The sequence below is a fragment of the Anopheles coluzzii genome, chromosome 2 (assembly GCF_943734685.1).
Source record: "Anopheles coluzzii chromosome 2, AcolN3, whole genome shotgun sequence".
Taxonomy (NCBI): domain Eukaryota; kingdom Metazoa; phylum Arthropoda; class Insecta; order Diptera; family Culicidae; genus Anopheles; species Anopheles coluzzii.
In genome coordinates this window covers 119,649,998-119,675,611 of record NC_064670.1, presented here as the reverse complement: position 1 = coordinate 119,675,611, position 25,614 = coordinate 119,649,998, and the positions used below count along the sequence as shown (strand labels likewise).

Genomic DNA, 25,614 nt, shown 5'->3' with positions numbered 1-25,614 from the left:
ACGAAATGAGCTTTCTTTTCCGAGCAAAGTGTTGCAGCTGGTCCGGGCGCCGAGGGATGCCACAGACCAAACTTTCACCCCCTCCCTCAACCGGTGGGGAAAAAATGGTAGTGCCGGCGAAAAGATGAGCCCAAGATAATCGTTGGCTCCGGTGTTTTTTTTTTTTTTTGTTTTGGCGAGAAGTTGTACCGCGCTGGGGCCAGGACTGTATTAATGCAACACAAACAATCGACACACACACACACACGAACGGAATCCACAATAGCACACTCGTTAATGTTCTGAGACAGTCATATTACCGGGTGGAAGCAGGACCTTTGGGTTGTGTGTGTCTGTTTATGGTTGGTGCGATTGGTGCGATTGCTTGTTTATGTTCGAAAGGCCGCACCAGCTCGAACGGTTCGAACGGTGGAAACCATCTTGCGAAAGGGCCGATTATTTGATTTGATGTGTTTCGGGCGGAGCGACGTTTCAGGGTCACTGGTACCGTTTCTTTCCCACGTTCACTGGTGTTCGCTGCCGGTCGAGTCGACGATTGCGTGCCCGAAAGTCTTTTGAAGAAATAGACAGACATTGATTTCAAAAAATACCCAATCCTAGCTCCCCTTAATGATGTTTAACCCAATTAAAAAAAAGCATTATTCAATGTCAGGCGATGCTGTGATAAGCACCGGACAAGACCATTTAAAGTATCCGGGGAAAACAAAAAAGGAAAAATCGGTAAATTATAATGGCAAAATCGTGCCTTAAAATTTATACCACCCAGCGCTTTGCTGTGCGAAGGCAAATCATTTTCCAAACCTGTACCGTAACCCCCCCTCCCCCCTCTCAGTAACCTTCTATCGCCTGTTTTGCGGAAATAAAAATAAAGCCACACGGCTTATCGCGCGTGAACCTATCAGCCTGCCGACCCACACCCGTTCGGCCAAAACCCATAAAATCAACCGCTCTTTTCCCTTCCTTGCCGCTACCGCTTTGTTCCATTCAGCCGCTCGAATTGCCACTTTAAGCTAACCCTTTTCGGGTTGCTTTTGTGTAGAAACAAAACGAAAACCCAAAGAGAAAAGGCTGGTAAGCTTTCCTATGGCAGGGCGTTATGCGTAACTGTCACAAAAGTCACGTGGAAAACGAGCAACAAGCAACAGGGAGGGAAAAGAAAACAGCACCGAGAAGATTGTGTGTGTGTGTGTGGGTCTCGTGGGAGTTAATAGGAATTGAAAAAGAACGAACCCCGTACGATAAAAATCCCATTCAAAATTTGCTTTCTTTTTCAAATGTGTGTTCTCTTCTCTTTTGTCTACTCTTTTCCCTCCCTGTTTTTCATCAATTTGTTTAAATCGTTTCTTTGTTGTGTCTATGTATTGTTGTTGGTTTCGATTTGTTTCTCTTTTTTCATCTAAGAATTCTTTTTCTTTAATTTCCTCCTTCTTTTATTTACTCTTTTATGTAAACCCTTGTTTGCTATAAAGTTTACATTATCTTTAATTAACAATAAAAAAAGTAAAACGTCAAACTCACCTGCTTGCATATGATGACTGTTGTTACTTGTCGTAGTTATTCGAGTATGTGTGTGTTGGATGTGGGATGGTCTATTAAATTGACTACCCCAAAAAATGCTGCCTATTGTTGTTGTTGTTGTTGTTGTTGTTGTTGATGTACAACGAATTGTTGTTGCTTTAATTTCGCTCGATTCGCCCGATTTCCGCTAATCTTCAAGTCCAAGGATAGTATTGACGTTTTTTCCCCAGGCATTCACAGACAGGCGAAAGAGCGAGACATATGGCGGCCCCAACGATACATGTGCTTTCTTTAGCTCACTTGATACACTTCCACACAATCACATCAACTTGTATCACACACACGCACACGTATGAGAGAGAAAAAAACACACACACACGAACACGCTTACACTGCACACGCTCTCTCTTTCTCTCCCTCTCTTTCGTTCACTTCAATGGTTGGTGTACTGGCACGTGTATGTGTGTTTAATCTTGCCTTCCTTTTCCTTCACCTACAAAATACGTGCACGCTCTGCCGCACAGCACAGCAAAGGATCATCAGCTTTAGTTGAGAAAATGCTTATTTTAACTTAATTTGTAACTTTTCATTCAGGCGAAACCCGCTTGCCCTCCGGCGGTCGGTCCCGGGCCAGCACTCATTCCACTTTTTTTCTTTTTCATTTAAAGGATAATAAATTTTCATTCTTCCTTTGCCACACAGCAAGCGCTTTATCAAGCGGGTCACGCACTCTCCACTGTTTTCCTCGGTTATATCCCCCCCCCCCCTTCCCCACGATTTCACCGATAGTCCCGATGTGTGTGTGTGTTTGTGTGTATGTGTGTGTACACCCCCTCACTAAGCTCACTAAGACCACTCACAGCAGCGGAACTCACCGTAGTGGTTGAACTCTCAGACACCCAGCGAAGTGGTGGTCGGTTAAGGGTACAAAGCAACACGGGGGGAAAGGGAAATTAAATACGAACCTACCGACACACACTCACACACACACACACGCTCACGGGACATAACGTTCCTGCAACAGGAAATTGTGGCGCCGATCTGATTCTCCCTATTTGAGAAGGGACGGAGCTTTACGTGTGGCGCTCACTCCCACGTGGAGCGGAATGCCCGTTCGGAAAATGAGTGCCCATAATCACACATAGTCGTGGCTCGCTCTCTTTCGCGCTCTCTCTCTCTCTCTCTCTCTCTCTCCCTATCCACCAGTGGTCGCTCTCACTCGCACCTGCGAAACACGAAACGGCCTAGCCTGAAAGCCTACACAGCCTGATGGACCGATGCGGGAGCGAGATGGAACCCCGAAGCCCGAAACAAAGGACACCCCGTGGACGGCCGGTGTGCGTGCAAAGGATGCTGACGGCTCTCCATAAGGGGGGGGAGGGGGCATGAAGCAGGGTGGAACAGTGGGAGTTCCAAAACCACGTTTTTCTACCCAGCAAAGGCAGCAAAGGGGAACCCCAGAACATACACACACACACACGCGAGAGTGTGAGCGAAAGGGAACGATCGATAAAATCGAGTACGGGAACGAGTTGGGATTTGTGCTGTAGGTTGGGAGCCCTAGTTCTCGTTCAGTGCAACACAGCAACAACAAAAAACAGAAAGAAAGCGTCAACGGGTTTCCTACAAAGCCACAGCGCACTACAACAGTTTTGGTGACGTATGTGTAATGTAAAGCTTTTCCCCCAAAACGTCCGTTCCAACAAACACAGCGAGCACTTTCAGCTGGCGGAAGTAGCAACTGGGTACATACACACACACGCGGACGCACAGACAGAGCAACGGAACACGGGCAAGGCTAGCACGGTTCCGTAAGGGCTACAAAACACTACGGAAAGCGGATCATGGTTTCGTTTTTCGAGCCCACCGGAATGGGCGGGCGCTCAGAGAGCTAAGAGTAACAAAAAAACTCCACACACACACACACACATACAAACACACAGTTCGGGAACACGGGGACGACCGTCTGGTCTGGTCTGGTCGCGGCTGACACGACTGTGGCGCGTGTGGCGAACCGAAGCGAAACCGAATGAATGGGGCTTGCGTTTTCCGACCGAGCACGGGGCCAGCCAACGCTGGCAGAGGTTCACGCACTCACGCACTTTTTCTTCCCTTTTTTTGTATTGTTGACAAAAAGAATGCGAGAGAGAGAGAGAGGGAGAATGTGAGAGAAAGAACGTTATGGGGAGAGCGAACTTTAAGGATCGAGATTCGAAGATTCGTACCGTAAACAATGTGCGTTTGGCTTTTGCACATTTGTGCAAGACGTTGGCCTGGTACAACACCAACACATCGTCCACAAGACACAACACAGGAAGTTCCAAAATTTTCCCCATACCAAACGGGGAGGTGGATGGGCCAGATGCAATCAATAGAAACAAAACAAACATCCAAAAATAGGTCCCAAGGAAAACTACCCCGCGGGGGCAAGGATATACGGTCTGTACACACACACACGCGCGCGCCTACTGTATTATTCATGTGTTGTTCACCCTGTTCCTTGCGTTGATTGGTTTGGTGGGCGGCGAGCCGATGGTGCGGGAAAGGGAAGCAAGGTAACAAATGCTACTAATAACGTACACCTGTCACAACAAAGCACACGGCACAATGGAATTGGATTTTGTTGTTTTGTCGAAATCCCTTCCAGCGAATGGCTACACTCACGGATGACTTTACACACACAGACACACATTGGAGTTCCAGCTGAGCTGCCTGCTCTCGAGAGGAAGCAGGGGAGCCTCTCACGCCTTAGGCTTCCATCCTAGCAGCCATATCGCTTCTGTAGGTAGGCTTGTGCTCACTCACAATTTCCTTCTCTCTTTTGCTCTTTCATTCACTCCCAATGACTTCCCAATCACACACGCACCCACTACCTTTCTCTTTCGACTGAGCTCCGTAGAGCTGGTAGTGTTCAGCTTCGATCGCACCTTTTTTGCTGTTGTTGGTGTTGTTGTTGTTGTTGCGAAAACTGCCCTTAAATCAACAAACGAACACATGGAACACACTGTTGGAAACAATGAATTGGGGGTTTGCTGGTTTTTTCCATTAAACTGCTACCGGAATGGGGCAGCACTACACACAACACCGCCTCTGGTCGATATCCCGGGAGAGGCTGGTGCGAAAACAGAAAATACGCGAACCCTCCACTCGCACTCGATGGAGACGCCAAACTGTGGGTCACTCACCACTCACCACACGGTGACAGCTCACCAGACGTACCCACTCACGCAGTGAGCATTGGATATAAGTGGGGAGCAGAGGGAGAAGGCGGTTGAGCACTCTCGTTTTTACTATCGCTCTCCCTCTCTCGCGCTTTATGAGCGTGAGAGCCCTGTTTTTTTGTCTGTTCCTCTCACACGCACACCAACGGAGGCGCCTGGTCGTGGATGGATGGCAAAAGTTGTGCCCGGTTCCGTGTGCTCTCTACTGCGAAAGGTACGTACGTGATCACACTCTACTAACCGAGTTTTTAGCACTTTTTTCACCCATTTTGAGTCACTCTCTCCCGCTCTCTCTCGCTCTTGCGCTCTCTTTCATTTGCACTCTTTCGGAATTGTAACATTTTTACTCTCGTTCTTTTTTTTGTTTCGAGATCGAATGGTGGCGCTACTACTACTAACACCATTTCTTCGATGGACACTTCAAGTGCCGGAACAACTCAACAGAGCGATTGCCTCACCAAAGCCATTCTTGAACGTGGCATTATATTCGCCGGACGATCTTTCTTTATCTCTCTTTCTCCCACCGTGAAGATATCTGCTGCTACTCTTTCCTCACTTCCCGGGTTTTTGAAGCAAATTCACCGCAACACACCGAAACACACAGTAAACAAATCTTTTCTTTACACCCATTTGCACTTCACGGCAGCATCACGGGAGACGGCCCGAACCGTCCGAAATCGTGTCCAAATCTTGCTTGCTCACCCGTGCATTGTTTCACGGCACGGAAACGGATTGTAAACAGGGAGCGCGCTTCGATGCAACCACCTTCGAGAAAAGGTAGAAGAAAAAAACGCCTTACCTCCGAAAGTGTGCGTAATCTAAACACTGAGATTAGAAGAGAAGAGGAAGAACAAACACAAACAACAGAACCAACAGCAGCTACCCCAAACAACGGTCGATACGGCTTGTCGTCCGTCGGTCGTCGCTTCCCTTAACTCGGCCCGAACTGACAGCTGCTGGCTGGTGCCACCAATACCGGTGCAGCACGTTTCACGTTGCCCCAGTCTGGGTGGCAAAGGGGTGAGTCGAGCGAGCGAACGTTGCTGCTCTTGCTGCGTGAGTGTGTTTGTGAGCGTTGCTGGGGGTTGCTGGTGATGAAGATATGCGTGAGAATGGGGGGAAAAATGCTCCATTCACTACTCACACTTGCAATGCTCACTTCTCACTCGGAACGTGAAGTTATCCTCAGCAACAGAGCATTCAAAAGGTTTTGAGGTTTAAATATGTTTTTTTTTCAGTGAACTTTTTTAATTAAAATATATTTCTTGAACATACAAATATCAAAAACACTTTTATGTTACTCCGCGAGATGAGACAAGCAACGAGAGTTTAATCTAAAAATGCAAAATAAAATCTATTGCAGCACTCTACCATACAATACGAAACGGTTAGGATCAGCCTCGAGACTGCCTAATGTAATCTTCAATAAGAGTCTGAAGCTTTCAGCGCACCTGATAGTGACGCGAGAGAAAAGCGATAACCACGACAAGCAAAAACAACAGCAACAGCAGATAGTATTATCAACTACGGAAATCTCGTGACGTGCCCTCGCGGGCCAGCTGATCGTGTAGTTTAGATATTTACCTTTACCAGGTGCAACGGCGCCCTACAACCGTGCAGGAAACACACACCGTACAATCTAATCTACACTACAGACTACACCACGTTGCAAGACCTTACAAACATTTCTATTAACTGTTAAAAATCATATTTAATTTTCATAATTTTCTTTCAATTTTCTTTAACCTTTGAATAACACATAACACAACACACATCATCGTTTTTTTTTCACTTTCGTCGACTTTTACTTTCTTTTGTTTTCAACAACTAAGTTTATCATCTTAATAGTTTACGCAATAATAATATTATTATTCATGTCATATTATTATATTCTTATCAACGGTGTCTTTTGTGTTTTTCATGATGTTGTGTTCACCTTTTACTATATTTATATATATTTATAGCATATGCTTGTGTATGTGTTTGTTTGTCTGTAGGTTTGTGTAGGTGTATGTGCTTTTGCATTTCGTTAAAGTTTGCACGCTTGTTTCTTCGCCGCTTCTTCTTTTTTGTTTTTCTCCATTAGCTTCGATAGTTGAATATCAGTATTGTTTTGTTTTCTTTTCTGGTTTCCATACGCAGTTATGTAAAGTTTGCAAATGGGGTGATTGTAGTATAATTTTTTTAAACCTTTGCGAAATGATACTAGTAGTTCATTGGCCAAATAATTAATGTGTTGTTCTTGAGGAGGCTTTTTTATTTTAATTTTTATATGCAATGCTGCAAACAAAACACAAAATTAATCATTTTTAGGACTTTTTAATTTTCACTTTGATTTCAATAATTTATCGCATACAGTTTTGAATCGTGTTTACATCTTTCTGTACCGCTCAAAAAAAAAAAAGAACCTATAGTTATCGCGTCCTAAACCATACGTTTATAACACTCCGTTCAACAGAAATGCCTGGCCCTTTTTCTTTAAATTTTGCTCCGCATTTGCATTTTGAAATTTTCCGTACCTCTAATACTCTGTGTAATAATAGTAGCCAGATGCAGCCAACAATAAAAGAACAAAGAAATCACTCAATACAATTCAGCATACAGTAGTGAAATGTTCGGAATTTCGCCAGCTACAACAGAGAGTATGTTCTCTACATCTCGAACATCTAGGTAGCATTGGAATGGATGGCGATACGATTTAGTATGAGACAGAGGGGTAGGGAGGGAAGGAATAGGGGAACATACATATATACAGAAGCAATAAATTCGGCACAGCTCCAGTTGGTAGATGTGCCCCGCCGTTGTTGTTGTTGTTCGCTTGCTGAATGGAACAGTTTTGCCATCAGTTGTACACGCACTACAGCACGCAATCCCACTTCTAACTAATCCTTTATCTCCACCCTTCTTCTCTAACTCAAGCTTTGCAGTGTTCGCGTTCTAGCCGGGAGTTCGGTCGTCAGTTTGCTCCTGTTACTCAACGATTACTGATGGCATTTTTGCAATAAAGATGCTTTTTAGTGCCGGAGTCGGAAATTTGTCCGTACTACGTCTACTAGAGGTCTCTCCGCTACACTCCCGAGCGCACAAAACGGTCAAAGAGATTCGTCCGGCAAACAGATGCAATGTTTGGCGTTAGCGTTTTGTTCAGCGTCACTCGCAGGCGAAAAGACCGAGACCGTACGTGTTGGATTGCCACGCTTTCGCGGCTTCCGAATACAAGCACGGCCGCCTTAAAGCGCTAGCAGGATTAACGTAATGGGTATGCCCTTTAGTATGCTTTTTCTATACTAAATATTATACTTTTGTTTACGATAGGATCGTCTACGGAACCTAACAAACACACACACATGGACGAGCGGGCGCGCGCTGGCTCGCACATGCATCATGGTGCAGCTTATACACAATGGATTCGATTATAACACGGATAGCTTGCTACTAGTTGCTCGTCAATTATGCTCTCGGCTTTAGTGAAATAACATACTTTAACTTTTATTCGGTCCGGCTGCAGCCGCAGCAGCAACAGCAGGTCGGCTGACCGAACGTACTTGCTGATTGCATTATTGTTTTGTATATTCGACTGATAACGCCCCGCTGCTTAACGCTTTCTACGTGGTTTGCGTATCGCCAAAAATAAACACAAAATTTGCACGTACTTGAAATCGAATCGAATAAATTTCTCTACAATAACCGAAAAACACTGTTTTGTCATTTTGCTACATTGCTTAAACGGAAAGCACCGGGGAAAAGAGATGGAGCCTTTTATCGGCAGCAGTAAAGAGCAGTGTGTGTATCGTAACAAAACAAGTAAGAGCGCAATAAACCTTTTTGCTTACTTTCTGCTTCAAACACACACATCCAACATGGATAGGGGTGTGTGTGTGTGTGTGTGTGAGGGCTTGAAATTTGTATAATAAGAAGAGCAACAGAATCTCTGAGGCGTATTGGGAGTCATTCCTTTGCGGGTTTGTGTCTTAGCAACGCGTTTCGTACAGTCCACTGCGGCCGATGTAGCGCACCCATTTGATCACATCATGATCGGAGTAGTTCAGTTTCGGCTCGAATACCTTTAAGTAGCGGACCTGAAGCGGTGAAACGAAAAGGTATAGATTTACAAAAATGCACAAAATAAATTATCTTTTCTACGAAACAAAAGAACGGCTAACTTACCTTGAAACCGGATGGTGCAAATGGAACCTCAAAGTTCATCGAAATCGGTGGCCGGGTCCATTTCTTTTTGGTATCCGTTTCGAGCAGTTCAATTTCGGCCGACAGCTGCGTTTCCTTCATACCGGCCATACGTTTAATTCTGTTTTGTTTTAGAATGGAAAAATAAATACTGAAGTTACAAAACCATCGCAAAATAAGACAGAGAAAAAGGCAACTCACTTCCATACGATCGCATTCTCGGACGCCTTGTACTTCGCCTTGCCCTTCAGGCAGATCAGCTGCACGCCGGACGTGTTCAGCGGCGTCGGTATCTTCACCTCAATCTTCTGCCCGAGCAGCGACGGCTTGAAGTTCGACTTGAGCACCACCTTCACCTCCATCTTGGTCCGGCCGACCTCCCGCACCAGCGGGATCACCCGGAATGGCAGCGAGATGTCCTTAGTGGTGCGGTAGCGCATCAGCTCGAACTCACCGTCCGGCGGGATGAAGCTGATCGAGTGCTCCGTCTCGAACTTGCTCAGCTTCACGCACTGGTGGAACTGGCAGTCGTCGATCACGACCACCGGCTTGCCCGACCGGGACGCCTCGTTGTCCGCGTTGCCCGAGATGCCGCTGCGGCCCTTCGCCTCCATCACGATCTTATCGTTGATGCCGAACTTGCACTCCGGCATGCCGGACAGGTACGACTTCATCACGACCTTGCCGGCGACGTGCGCGGACAGCACCTGGCCCTGCGGGCTCATCAGCAGATTGACGTACTCGAGCACGTCGAGGAACAGCTCGTTCCGGCGGTACTTGATGCCTTCCCGCCGCCATCCGATCTGGCCCGTCACCTGGGACGTTATCTGGGCCTGCTCCTCCTTCGTCGCCGTCTTGATGCCCTGCTGCGTGATGAACGTCTTCAGCACGCCCGTGTCCGAGTTTTGCGGATAGCCAAAGTCCAGAATTTCTGCGTGGGGAAGGAATCAAAGCACGAGCACAGGAATAGAAATCGTAAATAAATAAAATTAATCTGTCACTCTGCGGCCAATGGCTACTGAGCAACAACATAAATAGGGAAGTGCAAGCAGCTCACCATCCAACAGCTCGTAGATCAGCACGAAGTTGTTCTTGATGTTTTCCTCCGAAATCTTGCCAAAGTACGACTGCATCACGTCGATTATCTTCAGCAGAAACTCAAACACCATGGCGGCGTTCACATTCTGCTTCGTTACGGCCGCCAGCCAGATATTTGCCCGCTGCAGAGGGAAGTGAAGAACAAGAACAAGAGCAAGAAGAAAATACCGCCCGTGCACACGCACAAACCGATTATTTAATTTAGTTAATGCCTGACACTCCCTCCTTCTGACAGTTTGCCAGACACCTCGACCCTCTCGCCTACCTTGATATGGAAAAAGCTCGTACGGGCGATGTTCGTTACCGGCGACCGGACCTGCTGCCGGGCGTGGATCACATTCACGCGGAACGCATCCACCGCATTCCGGCCAATGTCATCGCGGTACACGCGGGAGATCAGCACCTCTCCCTTATGGTTGTACACGAACAATCCACCGATCATGATGGGTGCCTGCTGCCGTCGGTCGGTGCCGCGCTATCAGTATATTGTTGGTCCCAAATGCAATGCACTCGGCCAGGCGATGGAATCTATCCTAAATTCTCTCTCGCTCCTCTCTCTCCTTCTCTCTCTTTCTCTTCTTTACGCAATCAACAGACGCGCTTCCGTCGTACGAGACAGAAACCACCGGATAAAGTGGCTGATTTTATTGTACTGATGGTTGCGCCCCTTCCTGTCCCACACACACAGCCCGTGTGCCTGCTTATCAAACCTCTCTCCGGATGGGAAGGCAACCCGCGCGCACACACACACACTGGAAAAGAAATAAGAGGAGATATGTTTTAACGCCCACTTTGCATACGCGGCTCCATGTCCCCTCTCTAGGGTTGGCAATCCCAAAAAGGGCGGAGAAGGCACGAGGGGAGCATAGGAACCGAACTTTCTTTGCTTCTTTTTATTTCCCTTTCCGTCAGCAGTATGTGTCGTTGGAACTTGTGCTGGTACAATCGATTAAGGGAGAGCAATCACTAGCAAAAGCCTCTATTATTAAATGTTCTCCATAAGGGAGAATTGATTTTTCGACGGCGGAGGAGGGGAACAATCAATAGTGGGGTGTGCGGGCGGTTCGTAACACTGCAAAGGGAGATCTTTTTCCCTGTTTTATCTTCACTGAAGCACAATTCATGCACATTTCCACAACACGTTTCACCATTTGCCGCTTTAATTGTGAATCACGTACTAGAGCTTGCCCAACAAGGAAGGGCCCCATATCAAAAATGTCTTCCAACACGACGATGTTCTCGTGTCTCCACCCGCCGGGATTGATGGGTACGACCATTGCACTGCCCAAGCGCTTCGCTGCTTCGGGATAGCTTTACTTTTCTTCCTCCCTCACTCCACGTTAACCCTTACCTTGGCTCCGAAGACACACTTTTCCGCGCACCAACCGCACAAACACACTTGCGCACCCGAAATTAATCCATTTTCTTGGGCGTAATTAATCGCAAAAACATTATCACCGCGGAGGAGAAAAATTTCTGTACGATCTTTTTCTTTCCCCCTTCCTTGACTTCTCACTGCTCGCCAGCAGCAAATGACACAACCAAAAATTTCTTCCCCCGATTTGACAGCGGCCCCTGCGGCAATGTCGACTGCCGTGGCGCCGTATGTCGACTGCCAATCGGCGGGTCGGCTGCCCGATGGGTAAAATGTTTGATTGTTGGACGGATAGCCGTTGCTACAGCTTGTTAGTGTGTTGGGCCACATACGTTGTTTAAACACCGACGAGCCGACGTGACCGCATAAATAGACATAGAGCGACAACGATTCACGTGACAATATAATAGCTCTAAATTGTACTCCGCATAGATCAAAGTAGCTCATTTCACCCAGTCAACCAATTTGTTTTGAAAGGTTTGAAACCACAAAAAATAAGTTCAAATGTGTTCAATTTTTTTTTTTTGCTTTTGGCTCGTAAACAACCTGAATAATTCTATTCTTTCGGATGCAGCAGAAATGTCGCGCGAGACGAGTAGCTCTGTTTGCCAAATTGAGCAACTTTTTGTCGTGCGAGACGTCATCACACGCGACGTTGTCGCTCTATGTCCATGACACTTGGAACAAAATCAGCTTCCAAAGTTATCCCTTATTTTGAACGAAAAAACATTAAACACTAGCGCCATCTCTACAATGATTCGCATACTACTTTGAGACCAGCAAAAACTGCTGAATTTACTTTTTGTTGTATTTGGAATGTATGTGTTGTATAAAATGATTTTCCCGCCTGTTTTGTCCAAATATTCCCAAAAAATCTTGCCTTACACTTCCATCCAAGCAGCCGCAAACAGAGCTCATTTTAACAGAAGTGATCGCCTCAATAGCAAATGACAGTGCTTTCGTGTGGGACATATTTGTAACGCAGTCGGTTCGTCGGTGGTTTAAGTGTATGTGTCTAGCAGTTTATTATAAATAACTTGAGTCTTGGGACTACAGTCAGCTTTTACACCCGTTTCGAGCAACGTTCGAATCTCATGCCGATTGTATCGAATCATGTGCCGCCTGCTTCGAATCGCAGTCCACTATGCGCGTAAATTGTCATCAACACAATACGGACGTCACACGAAGCGTAAACTCAAAAATTTTACGCTTGATTTGCATGGGAGAGCGTAAACTTCCTGTAAAAAGATTAAAGGGTTGTATGGCTGAAATCCAGTTCACGCCACAGGTGGACAAAGCGCTCAAAGTGAAGTGGAAAAGGAGGGCACAAACGCTCACTTGGAAACGCGCACTGTCAGTCGGCAAGTAGAGTCGGCAGGGGGTAGCGAAAATGAGCGAGATGCAGCGATATTCGAACGTCAAAAACCATCGCCGTGTTGTACGGGCTCGGGCGTATGTCACAATTGTCAAACAGCCGCAAACGGTAGAAAGCAGCAAGAAGAACAACCCCGAAGAAGCGGATAGAACTTTTTTTAATCATACGCCTACTTTTTCCACTGCTTGGTACGAGTTTCCTTTCGTTTGTGTTACCGATTTGTGTTGCCGCTCGGTTTCCCGGTTTTCGGTCGGTTCGTTCTGCGAGACATCCTCCCTTTGTCTGTCCAAGCAATAGCATCCGCGCAGGCCGTTTTTATTTGGTGAATTTACGCGAGCTTACCATTTGCAGCAAGCGCGTCCATCGCCTTCCCTTCCGTTCTCGTTCCGCTAAGGGGGACGGCCGTCGTCCTGTTTTCGCTCGCTCTTCTACCTCGGGATCGGCAGCGGCAGTGTTGTGTAGTTCAGAAGACGGCTTTAGGAAACCGGATTCTGTGCACCACAGAACGGCTTAACGGGTGTGAACAAAAAAAAGTACAACACCGGATGTGATTAATAAGGGTTTCGTTTTCGGAAGAATGTTGCGCACATAAAGTGTTCGGGGCCGGGGCGTCGTCGTTTTAGCTACAGTGAATGCAAATATATTACCGCTACCCCAAGCGCGCGCGTATGTGTTAGTGATTTTCAATCGAATTAATCCTCCAAGCGAATGCGAATCATCGGATCAAGCAATCCGCGAGTGTGAGAGAGCGAGAAAAACGACCCGCAGGGTGCAACCATCATCAAACCGCCGCCAGCCGCCGCAAGTGGTTTATGGCTGTGTGCATCCGCGCTGCACACTAGACCGTGCGCCTGTGCGTGTGTGTGTGTGTGTGTATATCATTGCATGCAAACCCGCGCACTTGGCTACCTGTTCGATCGCACTGCAGCGTAGGAAGCTGTGCCGGAACGGGAAAGGAGAAGGAAGCCGAGCAAAAACACAACAACCACCTTCATCTCGGAACACGTTCCCCATCCCCCCTGTTCCACCTGCTAGCCAGTAGTGTGTGAAAGAAAAAGAAGAAGGATGAGTGGTGCATCCAAGTGTGCTTAGAGGAAAAAGGATTTAGCCGCCAGCAAGCCCTTGAGCTGTGTTTGTATGCGTGTGTGTCTCTGTGTGCTTTATCCGACCGAACGAAACGCCATCCCCCGGCACCAGCATCCGTCCGTCCGTCCGTGCGCCCTTTTTGTCAATTACCCATACACCGCACCGCAAACAACCACCATCCTTAGGCAGCAGCAGCAGGAACCCCCGGGATACGGGACAGGAAAGTTGATCTGTTTACACTTGCTCTTGCCATCCGACGTCTTCGGGGACCGGAAAGGGCAATACAAAAAAGGTAAGTTTACTTTTCTTAAATTCCCTTTTTCTGTTCCAGGTTCTGTAAGGTAAAAACGGCTCTTCATTGGTGCGCTGCTTCCTTTCGTTCCCGATCGATAGGACAGTATAAGCAGGCCGGTAAAAGGAAGCGTGAAATGTAATGAACTTACGCACACGAGCTCACCGGAGGTGGTTTAATTTAGCGGAAAACTAATCTTCACCTTGGAAATGGTGGGTGGGACGGACACAGGCGTGTTCGTACACCGGGTCAAGCGGATTGGTGTGATAAATGATGACCCATCTCAGCGCCTACTGCTACTGTTCCCTTAACGCCGGGGTGGTGTGATGATGTGCACCAAGCACGCACCACTTACTCATACAGACGCACCACGAGCAGCGTGACCGGCACTGGCCATTTTTCGTCCCCCCTTTTATTTCTTTCTTGCTCTTTGGCCCACCTCACGCGTCAAAGCCGAGATGATGACGATGATGTCGAGATGGACGCGGTCGAGTAACAGGAAGAGATGAATTATATGCCACCATACACCACGCACATGGATAACCCACACCCTCCCGGTTTCGAACGGAGGAAGACATACACAGACACTTAAGTGAAAAGAAGAATCCCCAGCTGTTCAGGCGAAGCAAGTCGCCGACGAGAGAGAGAAAAAGAAAACCACGCATAAAAAGGACGCACGAAAATAGATTTTTGCCAAACGAGAGATTGCTGCGCCCCGCTCTACTCCGTTTTTTTAAACCACCGGCTTACATGCGGCAGCCAAAAATTGGCCATTAATGTGGTGTGGAATGAAAGGATGCTGCGCTGTGTGGACCATCAACCTCCACCCAGACTCTGTCCCTGAAGGGGTGTATAGATTGAATGAGATTGAGTGGATGTGTGGATACGCCTAGAGAGAGGGTTCTTTTGCGCTTCTCTAAGTGCGTCCTTTTTACATACCTCAACCCCACCACCGCATCGCCCATTCACATGTGGTCAAAGAAGGCGTGTTTTTGCTCCCTTTTTGTTTGTTTGTACAAGATCGTCACCCGTCGAGAGGGTTTATTAAAGCAGGCCACGATAAGGCATATTTATGGCTGTAAACAATGGCGATATGGGCGGGGAGGGAGGGCACACAGACGAAAGGGTGGAGGAATGATTGTTTAGAGTAGATTAGTAGAGGCTATATTTACTCACCTTGAAATCGTGATACAAAAAAAGGGCCACAGCTCTCGGATTGATGACGCGATTTTTTTCCCTTTCTTTCTTTCTTTCTCGTTATCAAAAAGAAAATAATGCACCGTTTCCTTTATGTTTCGCGATTGGAAAAGTTTATATTGTTCCAAAGCTCGGGGGACCCGCATCTTAGCGTGTCAAAAAGGTTATTAGTCATCGAGGGAGCTATTTATCTTGGTAGGGTTTTTGTTTCGAGAACTCACAAGCGTCTTAGACGCACACACACACACGCATACGGTTCGTTTGCGTGCACTGTTCCGAGCATCCGTTCGCGCGAGAGATGCCTTCGCGTAGTACGTGTTGCAATAAACACTTCTTCCAGTGCTGCTGCTGCTGCTAGGTCGCTAAATCCGTTAAGTGGTGTTGCCCATATATCCCCAGGGGAAATCCACTTTCAATTCACCTAAGAGCTCTGCATCAGGCCCGAAAAAGGATGTGCGTGACACCACCACCAGCCACTGTAGCGGTGCACCAAAAAAGGCGGAAGTTTCGCACGTGACGATCGCTACCAAGACACTCGCTGTCCGATGCGTTCGGCTCAGTGTTTGCTTCTTAAATCCAAAAATATGTATTTGGTGGTGTATTAAATATACATCCTTTAATAGAATAAATGAACATTTTATTTACATTTAAACAAGCACATCTTAAAGTGATTTTGAATACAAAATAATCCCTAACTTATTCTGCTAACAAGCAGTGATGGGAATTAATAGCTGTTTGATTATGGTCCCAGAGAAAAAAGTGCAATCAACCGCACCCGCCCCTAAGACCCGCTTCCCTCGCTTTCTATTGACCTAAAAAAAGGGGAGGTAGAAATTAGTTTGTGATAGTAATTGACCTTAATTGTTTCATTCATACAAGCGCTCAATACTGCCGCATGGATGGCACACACACACATATCATACACGCGAGGGGCGCTAGCAAACGATCAAGCAAATAATTTCATGACTATACTAAACAACAATCCATCCATTGATCCGTTGATTAATCCTTTTGAATTAGTTGTTTCAGTTCTTAAACTTGTTTGAATATAAATAAATTGAAAAATATACAAAACTGGTTAGAATCGGCAAGGAGCTTCTGTTTTCATTTAAAGGAAAATTATAATAGTGTAAGAATTACATGGTTCAGCTCATATTATTGTCAAATTTTAGACATTATTTCTCTTTTTTGCTTAATTTTTGCATGTAAATAAAAACTCAAAAATTTGTAAGAAAACCAGCTCTATTCAACATTCGTGAGATGTTTTTCGACAGCTGTCTTATATTTTTGACACTGTTGTGCTGGTTATAGCGACTTTCACGATAGTATTCTTTTTTTTTTTGCATGGAATTTGACAGTTGGCGGCTGAAATCATGTCAGCGCTTTATTCAAAACAACACGCCAAACTAGACTCAGGTTTTCAGTATGATAAAAATATAAACAAATACCGATTCGTCCCGGCATCGATCAGGTTAGCTCATAAGTTTTTGAATTTTTCTGTTGAAGCTTATACTTTTTGTCCCGAAAGGTTAAAAGCCGTTAGAAACGATGTTTAAAAATGTATTGAAAGTAGTATGACTTATTTCAAGCAGAAAAGTGAGAAATAAAACGATTTTGAAGTGTGTCTTTGTTTGTACACAATTGTCGAAATCCAACATGGTGGTACTGTCAATTGAGTGTGGCAAATAGAGCCTGTAAAATGAATATTGTTCCATCGACAGGCTGAAGTTTCAGCTTTTTACTTAAATCATCTTAGGTACCAATATTGGAAAGTGACAACCGTGTCCTATAACCAGTGCTGCAAAATATCATAAGCATCACGTGATGTTCACCGCCGAAAACAATGAACATCCGTGGTATCTTAGAGTGCTTGATTCCAATGCGATACTCTGACTGACAAGCTGAGCTTAATGGCAGCGCAAGCATAATCATGATTTTTTTTTCTGGCTGTGAACAGTGCTGCCAAATACCACATTTTCAGTCACCACCAACACGGTGAACGACTGAAACGAGTCAGTTCCAGTCAGCACAGAGCGAGAAAGCATGCTCATTTTGTTGCTTGGAACCTCTCGCAAGCATCGCATATCTCTCATGACTAGCGTGATGATCACCGACAGAAAATGTCTCGAACAAGTGACTGACCAAGCGTTGGTTGCACCTGAGTCTCACCTCTGATTATCACAGTAGAGCATCTCGTGACGCTGACATAATTTTGTTTCAGCCGGAATTTGTCATAACTACGTCAGTCAGACATTTTGCAGAACTGATCACAGTAAAAAAAAGTCATGACAAAGCGACTGACCAAGCGTTGGTTGCACAAAATGTCACCAAGCATGTGATGGTTGCACCAACTGTTTGAGTCTCACCTCTGACCATTACAGTAGAGCATCTCGTGACGCTGACATAATTTTGTTTCAGCCGGAATTTGTCATAACTACGTCAGTCAGACATTTTGCAGGACTGATCGCAGTAAAAAAAAGTCATGACATAGTGACTGCCAAAGCGATGGTTGCAAAAATGTCACGATGCATGTATTGATCACATCAAACGTTTTGAGTATCACCTCTGATCTTCACAGTAAAGCGTCTCGTGACGCCGACATGATTTAGTTTCAGTCGGAATTTGTCATAACTATGTCCGTCAGACATTTTGCAGAACTGATCACAGTAAAACAAAGTCATGACATAATGACTGACAAAGCGATGGTCGCAAAAATGTCACGAAGCATGTATTGATAGTAGTGACATTTTGCAGCACTGCCTGTAACTATAACGTGATACTGTTTATACCAAAATTAAAGCAACAACAAAAAACCCTCCAACAACTAATGTTACATGGTCAAGAGTGGTCGTAACTACCTTCAACCGTTTGCCAATTACCTGATAGACCGTGTGTATAGTAAATGATAACACAGAGATTCAAACTTGGCCGGCTTGTTTGCCAACTCACTCAGAAGTTTTCTTTCATTCTGATAGATTTTTATCGGAAACTTCCCCAACCCCCGGCTCCAAGTGTTTGTTGATTGATTACGTTTCTAGGAAGCAGTGCCACTTTCCATTCTTCCGTCCATTCTTTTTTGTACACCATACAAGACCATCATGATCGTTGATAGTTTTCTTTAAGTTTTTCAAGATTCACGATCATTTCGAATCCGATCATAGTTTTATTGTGTTGCAACTGAAAATGCAAACTACTCTCGGTCACACTTTCTTCTTGCTCTCCTCCCCCAATTGGCAAGGGTGCAATTGCTAGAGCGCAATCTTTGATATCGACGTGTCGTGTCTCTATCGCCCGCCTCAGCAAACGAATGTGCATCCCTTATCTTATCGTGTCCTGTCCACTGCGCGATGGTGGTAGCCCCATGCAGTCGTCGGGAGTTAGCATCCGTAAACTTGTCCGCCCTAATGTGACATCATGCTACAATTTACCCTTTTTTTGCGTTTGGTGAATGTTTTTTTAGAACATTCTCACATGCTTTAACTCACTCTTTTTTGCGTTTCTCACCTTTTTTGCAGCTATCTTTCCCCAACACGGCCCCACCGCAGTACAACAACAAGCAAAAAGCACGCGAGACACAAAGCAACGATCGGGGCGGCCCTCATCAACTCCTTATCACAACGCCCACCCTCGCACGCAGCACCCCGACCCCGCCCGACCGAGCTCCGATGACGGCGACGATGCTTGCCAGCGATGCTTGAGCGCGTCCGGTTCGGTGGTTTCAGTGGCACGTACAAAGTAAGGGGCGCCGAGCTGGCTCGCGACAGGAAAACGCAAACGAAACCGGTGACCGTACTTTTCCTCGATGAAAGTACGCACACGTTCCATCTGGACAAGCGCGCCAAGGGCGCCGAACTGCTCGACCAGGTCTTCCAGCACGTGGAGCTGTCCGAGCGGGACTACTTCGGGCTGCAGTTCCCCTCGCCCGATGATCTGCACGCGGTGGGCAAGGGTGCGGCGGCCGGTGGCGGGAGCGATCCGGCCACTGCCGGTGGGTCGACCAGCAGCAGCAGCGGCTCGAGCAGCAGTACAACAGGACCGAAGGGAGGAGGAGGAGGCGGCGGTGTGGCGGACGGTGGTGGCGGCGGCGGCGGTAGTACCGTTGTCTCGCCGGGGCCGGGGGCACAGTTCCCGACCGGACGGCAGCCGGTCCGGTGGCTCGATCCGAACAAGCCGTTGCGCAAGCAGCTAAACGATGCGCGCACCGGCCGGCAGCATGCGGACGGGGGGCCGCTGGTGCCGCTGCTGCTGTTTCGCGTCAAGTTCTACGTCACCGATCCGAGCCGGCTGCACGAGGAGTACACGCGGTACCAGTTCTATCTGCAGATACGGCGCGATGTCTATCAGGGCCGGCTGCCCGTCACACTCAACACTGCCTGCCTGCTAGCCAGCTTTACCGTGCAAGGTCAGTATGATGTTTTGTGTATGTATGTGTGTGTTTAAAATGTAATTCTTCACCTTCCCACCTACAGCTGAACTAGGCGATTACAATCCACTGGAGCATACGGCCGGCTATCTGAGCGAATTGCAGCTACTGCCGGAGCAGACGGAGGAAGCGGAGCATCGCATATCGGAGCTGCACAAGCTGCATCGTGGCCAGCTGCCGGCCGATGCCGAGTACAACTATCTCGAGCACGCCAAACGGCTAGAGCTTTACGGGATCGATTTCCATCGGGCAACGGTAAGCGAGATCGTGCAGGAGAACGTTTTTATTACCTTTTTCTCTTTTACAATCTTTAATCCTGGTTCCTCTCGTTCAGGACTCGTCTGGCAAGGAGCTAGCGCTCGGTGTGTCTTCGCTCGGCTTGCTGGTGTACCAAAACGGTACGCGCATCAACACCTTCTCCTGGTCGAAGGTGGTAAAGGTGTCGTTCAAGCGCAAAGATTTCTTCATCCAGCTCGCACGCGAACCGGTAAGGAGTTGTTTGGATGTTACAGGGTTTGAAAAGTCACAATTAGATGTTAACAATCCATTTTCATGCAGCGAAAGCCTGTGAAGAAGCGCTGCGGTACGGTGAAACTTTAATTCTGACTTGTAAAAAACCATTCTATAATGCTCAATTGAAGATTTGAAATTAAACGTTCTGTTTTCGTTTGCACCTAAAACGCATCTTCCAGTCCGAACACTACGATACACTGCTTGGCTTCAGCATGGGCTCGCACCGTAACGCCAAGCTGCTGTGGAAGGCTTGCGTGGAGCATCATTCGTTTTTCCGACTGAAGAAACCGCACCGTTCACCACGTTCCTTCCTGCCACTGACGCTGCGTTCGAAGTAAGCAATACTAACTGCTCTCCCTTACAGTGATGGAAAAAATAAAGTTTTCCGAAGTTTTCTGGAATCGATTCCTTATAGTAGGTCAGGAATCAGTTTCCGGGTTCGATTCTGGAATCGGCTTCGGAATCAAAATCAGAATCGGTTTCGGAAAAGAAATCGGCTCTGGAATCGAAATTGACTTCGAAATCAGAATCGGCTCCGGAATCAGAATCGGCTCCGCAATCAGAATCGGTTTCGGAATCGAAATCGGCTTCGGTATTGGCTGCGGAATCGGCTTCGGAATCAGAATCGGCTGCGGAATTGGTTCCTGAATCTAAATCAGAATCGGCTCCGGAATCAGAATTAGCTCCGGAACAAAAATTGGCTCGGATCCGGAATCGAAATCAGGTTTGGAGTCGAAATCGGTTCCGGAATCGGAATTGGCTTCGGAATCAGAATCGGCTCCGGAATTGGCTCCGGAATCAGAATTCGCTCCGTAATCGGAATCGGCTCTGGTATCAGAATCGGTCCCGGAATCGGCATCGAAATTGGAGTCGGTTTCGGTATCTCCCTAAGAATAGACGTTTTAGTCCAATGATGCTACGTATTGATAGCCGCAATACGGATTCAGGATCTTACATTAGTCTATCACCGCACGTACTAACGGTTGCTTCTACTCCTCCCACGCAGATTCCACTATTCCGGCCGCACCGAACTGCAAGCCGTAACGGAAAGCCGGCAGCGGGGCAAGGTGGCAAAAATATTCATCCGCTCGCCCAGCCGGCGCCTGCTGGCCACCATTTCGCAGCCCCAATCGCCCCAGCTGAACGGTAATGGGGCAAGCGGTGGTACGGCAGCGGACGGCAGCGCTACGGGCGGCTCGGGCAACGAGGCAAGCAACGGTGGGGCGACCATCGGCTCGGCCGCTGGGAACAAAAACCAGCTCACGTTGCTGGCGATCACAAAAGCGACGCGCACGTACGACAAGGTTACCTCCAAGACGCCCTCGTCGATGCCACGCAAAGCCTGGGAGCAGCAGACGGACGAGTGAGTGTGCCTGGGAATGACGGGGGAATGTGAATCTTTCTCTAAATCGTGAAGCATTAATCCCTGTAATTGTTTTTCTTTCAGTCCTACCTTCATCGAACACTGTGCCCGCACGTCCGTGCCCATGTACGATTCGCCTCCGGCCTACGCCGGCCTCAATGGGAGCAGTTCGGGCAATGGAATGGCGGCCGATGACGACAGTGCCGGCCTAGTGACGATCCACCTGGTGGCCGACGAGCAGGGCCGGTTCGGGTTCAACGTCAAGGGCGGCATCGATCACGGTCTGCCGATACTGATTTCACGCGTCGCACCGCACACACCTGCCGACAAGAGTACGCCGCGCGTCTGCGAGGGCGACCAGGTGGTGCGCATTAACGGGCGCGACGTCGGCACGATGGCGTACGAGCAGGTGGTCAGTTTGATACGGGCCTCGCGTGAGTATCAGGGCGGTGAGTTGCTGCTGACGCTGAAACCGAATGCCTTAATCGACTACCCGGAGGAGGAACCGCTGTACCAGTACGTGCCGGAGGAGAGCGACATCGTGCGGGCGGGCCTGCTGAACGGTGACCAGCTGTTCACGCAATCGCTGCTGCTGCTGCGCGATGGGCTAGCTTCCGGTGCGCTGCTGGCACAGTACGAGCAGCTGTACCGGAAAAATCCCGAGCTCGCCATTACGGAGGCACGCAAGACGGAAAATATGGGCAAAAACCGATACCGTGACATATCACCGTGTAAGTGATTGAGTTTTTCGAAAGTGTATTTGATGGTCTTTTTTCAAAATTAACGTGTTTTTACTCTCCCCCAACCAGACGATTGTACGCGCGTCGTACTGCAGCATGCGGAAAGTGGCGACTACATTAACGCGAACTACGTCAACATGGAGATACCGCCGGCCCGGAAAACGAACCGCTACATCGCGACGCAAGGCCCACTCCCGACCACGGTGAACGACTTCTGGCGGATGGTGCAGCAGGAGAGCAGCCACCTGGTCGTGATGCTGACGACGGTGAAGGAGAGCGGCAGCACCAAGTGCCATCAGTACTGGCCGTCGGCCGAGGACGATCCGCTCGTACCGTCGCCCGGCTTCTCGATCAGCTGCCTTACGGAGAAGCCGGACGAGACGGGCAGCTTCGTGTTTCGCGATCTCGTCATGACGGACGAGCGCACGAAGGAGACGCGCACGATCCAGCACATGCAGTATCTGGCCTGGCCGGACCATGACGTGCCGGCCGACCCGAACTTGTTCCTGCAGTTCACCGAGCGGGTGCGGTCGGCGCGTGAAACCACGCTGCCGCTCGAGATCGAGGCCAGCCTGAAGAACGTGAAGCTGCGCAGCGTGGACGAGAATGGCGGGCTGGACAACTCGGAGCGCCGGATCGTGCATACGGACAGTGACGACAGCCCGAACGATATGCCGTCCTCCACGTCGGTGCATCAGTGAGTTGAAAGCTCCCTTTTGTTAGAGTTCCTTTTTTTATAATGTTCAACCTTTTTGTCGCACTTTTGCACAGGTATATTAGTGCTTCTAATCCGCCCATCATTGTGCACTGTTCGGCCGGTATCGGGCGGACGGGTGTGCTGATACTGATGGACACGGCACTGGCACTGATGGAGGTACGGGAACCGATCTATCCGCTGGACATTGTGCGAGCGATGCGCGATCAACGACCCTGCATGGTGCAGAATGTGGTAAGTAAACGAAGGGGAAAGGTGACAAATGTGAGGTTTAAAATCATTTTTATTATTTGTAAAAACAAAATGCATAACTTCAGGCGCATAGAGTCTATAAGGAATAATTCTTCAATTTGAAGCTTATCAATTTATTTAATTTACGATAAGAGACACAGAAACAAAGCCGTTTGTTGCGTTGGTTAATATATATTTTCCATGCTTTTCCAGAGCCAGTATCGCTTCGTGTGTGAGTGTATCTGTGCGGCGTACATGCAGCAGGCAGCCAAGGAGCAGGAAGCGTCTGTCCCAAATTCTCCCACGGAAACGCGCAAAGCGGCGTCAAAAACAACCCCCACCACTGGCTCACCAAGTAATGCCGCTGCACCAAAGCCCGTGCCGAGCATAGCATCGCCGGAGGAAACGATGCTCGATACGCCCGCCGACAGCGAACGCAAGGCACCGCTGGCAACGGAAACGACTAGCATCAGTACGGCCACCGTTTCACCGTCCAATGGACACGAGACGGTCGCTTAGAGAAGCCCACAGCCCCACAGGCTGAAGCTTGGCCTTGAGTGGTTGGCAACCGTTGGAACAGGAAAAACAAAACGGTATTAATTTATTTCATCTTCGCATATCTCTGTGTTTTTTCCGCCCGACCTCAACCTCGGAAGGGATTGCCCGGTAGTGGTTTGGTAAAAACACAAGTACGTTTAGACTCGTAGTGTGTCCCTTCGACTACGGCGCTACCAGGGGGTCGTGGAGCAGTTGGGGCTCGTGGTTCGTCTTTCTTAGTCTTACACGCTGCGTGCGTATATTATTCGAATTATGTAACCTATCGTGACCTCGTGATGTTGACAATTTGGATCGTGTTCTGCACTGGAAGGCGCCGACACCCGCAAAGCAATAGAGAGAAAGAGAGCGAGTGTGCACGCCGTACGCAAACGAACGAAACGAAGTAATAGAACAAGTTGTGATTTAAACAGTATACCGTTCTTGCGACGCTAGAGACGTAAGGAAAAGAAACAGATCGAACGAACTACAATAACGTGGAATGTCCGGCGGAGCCGCCGCCGGCGTGTGAAGTGTAGTGCATCATCGGCGGTGGTGACACGTGTTAAAGTTTTTCAGCTACAGCATCCCTCTATCATCCCATTTGATAATGCTTCCGTTTATGTTTTTGAAAAGAAAAAAAAACGCGATCGATTTTGATTACAATTCAACAAACAGAACCTTGGATGGATATACACAATCAAACGCACACACACACACTCACTCACACACCAAGCAACCGATCCGACCGAAGCAAGACTATTCTGAACGTTTTTTATAAACTGCACCGAAAGCCTTTTTCGAATTTATGTGAGAACAAATAATAATAATAATAATAATAATTACAATAATAATATTATAATCAACAAATGACGCGAATCGAGCAATGCAGCAGAGCTCCAGAGTATATGAATGAATGAACGATGGAATAGGAAGCGAATAGAGTAGAAAACTATTAGAGCGCACTGCTTTTGGGCAATGCTTCCCGACCTCTGAACCCTCTTGTCAGGATTGTGAATGTGTTATTTATAATCGGTAAGAAATACAAACAACACACAAAACAAAACATCAAGTGCATCGTAATATGCGAAAACAAATACCCGTTGGTACAAGATAGTGTGGCCACACGCGAACAGAGTAGGACCCAAGTGCATGTTCGACGCAGCGATTGGTTGGTTAAGCAGCAAAACAATAATCGAACATTAGAGCGGACGCACCAGGGCTGCAGGAGCAGGAGGCAGGAGCAAAAGTATGTTGGAGTTGAATTGTGTGAAATTTTACGAAGAAAACACTCTATATGTACACGTGCTGAAGCAGCGTTGTGTTACAGCAGGCTTGTTACAACCCAGAGTTAGTGGTCCGTTGAAAGAATACAAACGTTTGAGATTTATCAATTAAATGAGAACGTATTGAATGGCGCAGCTGGCAGCAGCAGCATCAGGGACGGTATTTTATTAAGCTATGCTACGCTGTTTCGAAACCAAACCCCGGTAGCAACAACAGCATCAGCCATTTGTGGGGTACAGCCTCTCTTGGTGCGTACCGGAGCGCAGCAACACAGCAGAGTGCTTGCATAGAGCAATAAACGAATAACAGCAGTCAATGTTTCAACAGTGGGTGTACATTTGCTAAGAAATAGTATTGATTAAGCCGTGAGTGAACAAGGATGCCGGGTATGAATCAATAAATGAAATACGCGATACGCAATGGAATGAAAGAGGCCGGTTTTGTGTCCATGGTATATGAGG

The 25,614-nt window shown here is 47.6% G+C and overlaps 3 protein-coding genes across 9 annotated transcripts in view; 1 reads left to right on the top strand and 2 right to left on the bottom strand.

Annotated features, from left to right (window-relative positions):
* Positions 1–6,074, bottom strand: part of LOC120950193 (uncharacterized) — a 183,366-nt gene extending 177,292 nt beyond the window's left edge. For 2 of the 7 annotated variants that reach the window (XM_040368018.2, XM_049606722.1), the window contains exons 1-2: positions 4,446–5,512; positions 1,519–2,031 (exon numbers count right to left, since the gene is read on the bottom strand). The gene's annotated coding sequence lies outside the window, so the exon portion shown is untranslated. The other 5 variants (XM_040368015.2, XM_049606723.1, XM_040368019.2 and 2 more) reach the window with 5 other exon arrangements.
* A 968-nt stretch (positions 6,075–7,042) lies between these two features.
* LOC120950194 (AP-2 complex subunit mu) lies at positions 7,043–11,574 on the bottom strand. Its single transcript, XM_040368028.2, has 6 exons — positions 11,374–11,574; positions 10,288–10,774; positions 9,982–10,144; positions 9,126–9,855; positions 8,907–9,045; positions 7,043–8,818 (listed from the first exon to the last, which is right to left on the bottom strand). The coding sequence occupies exons 2-6, from the start codon at positions 10,462–10,464 to the stop codon at positions 8,711–8,713; spliced, it is 1,317 nt and encodes a 438-aa protein (XP_040223962.1). The 5' UTR covers positions 10,465–10,774; positions 11,374–11,574; the 3' UTR covers positions 7,043–8,710.
* A 1,285-nt stretch (positions 11,575–12,859) lies between these two features.
* Positions 12,860–25,583, top strand: LOC120952731 (tyrosine-protein phosphatase non-receptor type 4). Its single transcript, XM_040372202.2, has 10 exons — positions 12,860–14,150; positions 18,863–19,749; positions 19,817–20,025; positions 20,105–20,257; positions 20,463–20,617; positions 21,290–21,646; positions 21,731–22,377; positions 22,456–23,083; positions 23,158–23,335; positions 23,546–25,583. The coding sequence occupies exons 2-10, from the start codon at positions 19,038–19,040 to the stop codon at positions 23,849–23,851; spliced, it is 3,345 nt and encodes a 1,114-aa protein (XP_040228136.2). The 5' UTR covers positions 12,860–14,150; positions 18,863–19,037; the 3' UTR covers positions 23,852–25,583.
* Positions 25,584–25,614: the final 31 nt, after the last annotated feature.

Excerpts from the sequence above, each read along its gene's own strand:
- LOC120952731 (XM_040372202.2), top strand. The coding sequence starts at position 19,038 with ATGCTTGAGCGCGTCCGGTTCGGTGGTTTCAGTGGCACGTACAAAGTA. Across the intron at positions 19,750-19,816 it reads AGCCAGCTTTACCGTGCAAG|CTGAACTAGGCGATTACAAT; the intron begins GTCAGTATGATG and ends TCCCACCTACAG. Across the intron at positions 23,084-23,157 it reads TCCTCCACGTCGGTGCATCA|GTATATTAGTGCTTCTAATC; the intron begins GTGAGTTGAAAG and ends ACTTTTGCACAG.
- LOC120950194 (XM_040368028.2), bottom strand. The coding sequence starts at position 10,464 with ATGATCGGTGGATTGTTCGTGTACAACCATAAGGGAGAGGTGCTGATC. Across the intron at positions 9,856-9,981 it reads GATCTACGAGCTGTTGGATG|AAATTCTGGACTTTGGCTAT; the intron begins GTGAGCTGCTTG and ends TTCCCCACGCAG. Across the intron at positions 9,046-9,125 it reads GAGAATGCGATCGTATGGAA|AATTAAACGTATGGCCGGTA; the intron begins GTGAGTTGCCTT and ends AAAACAAAACAG.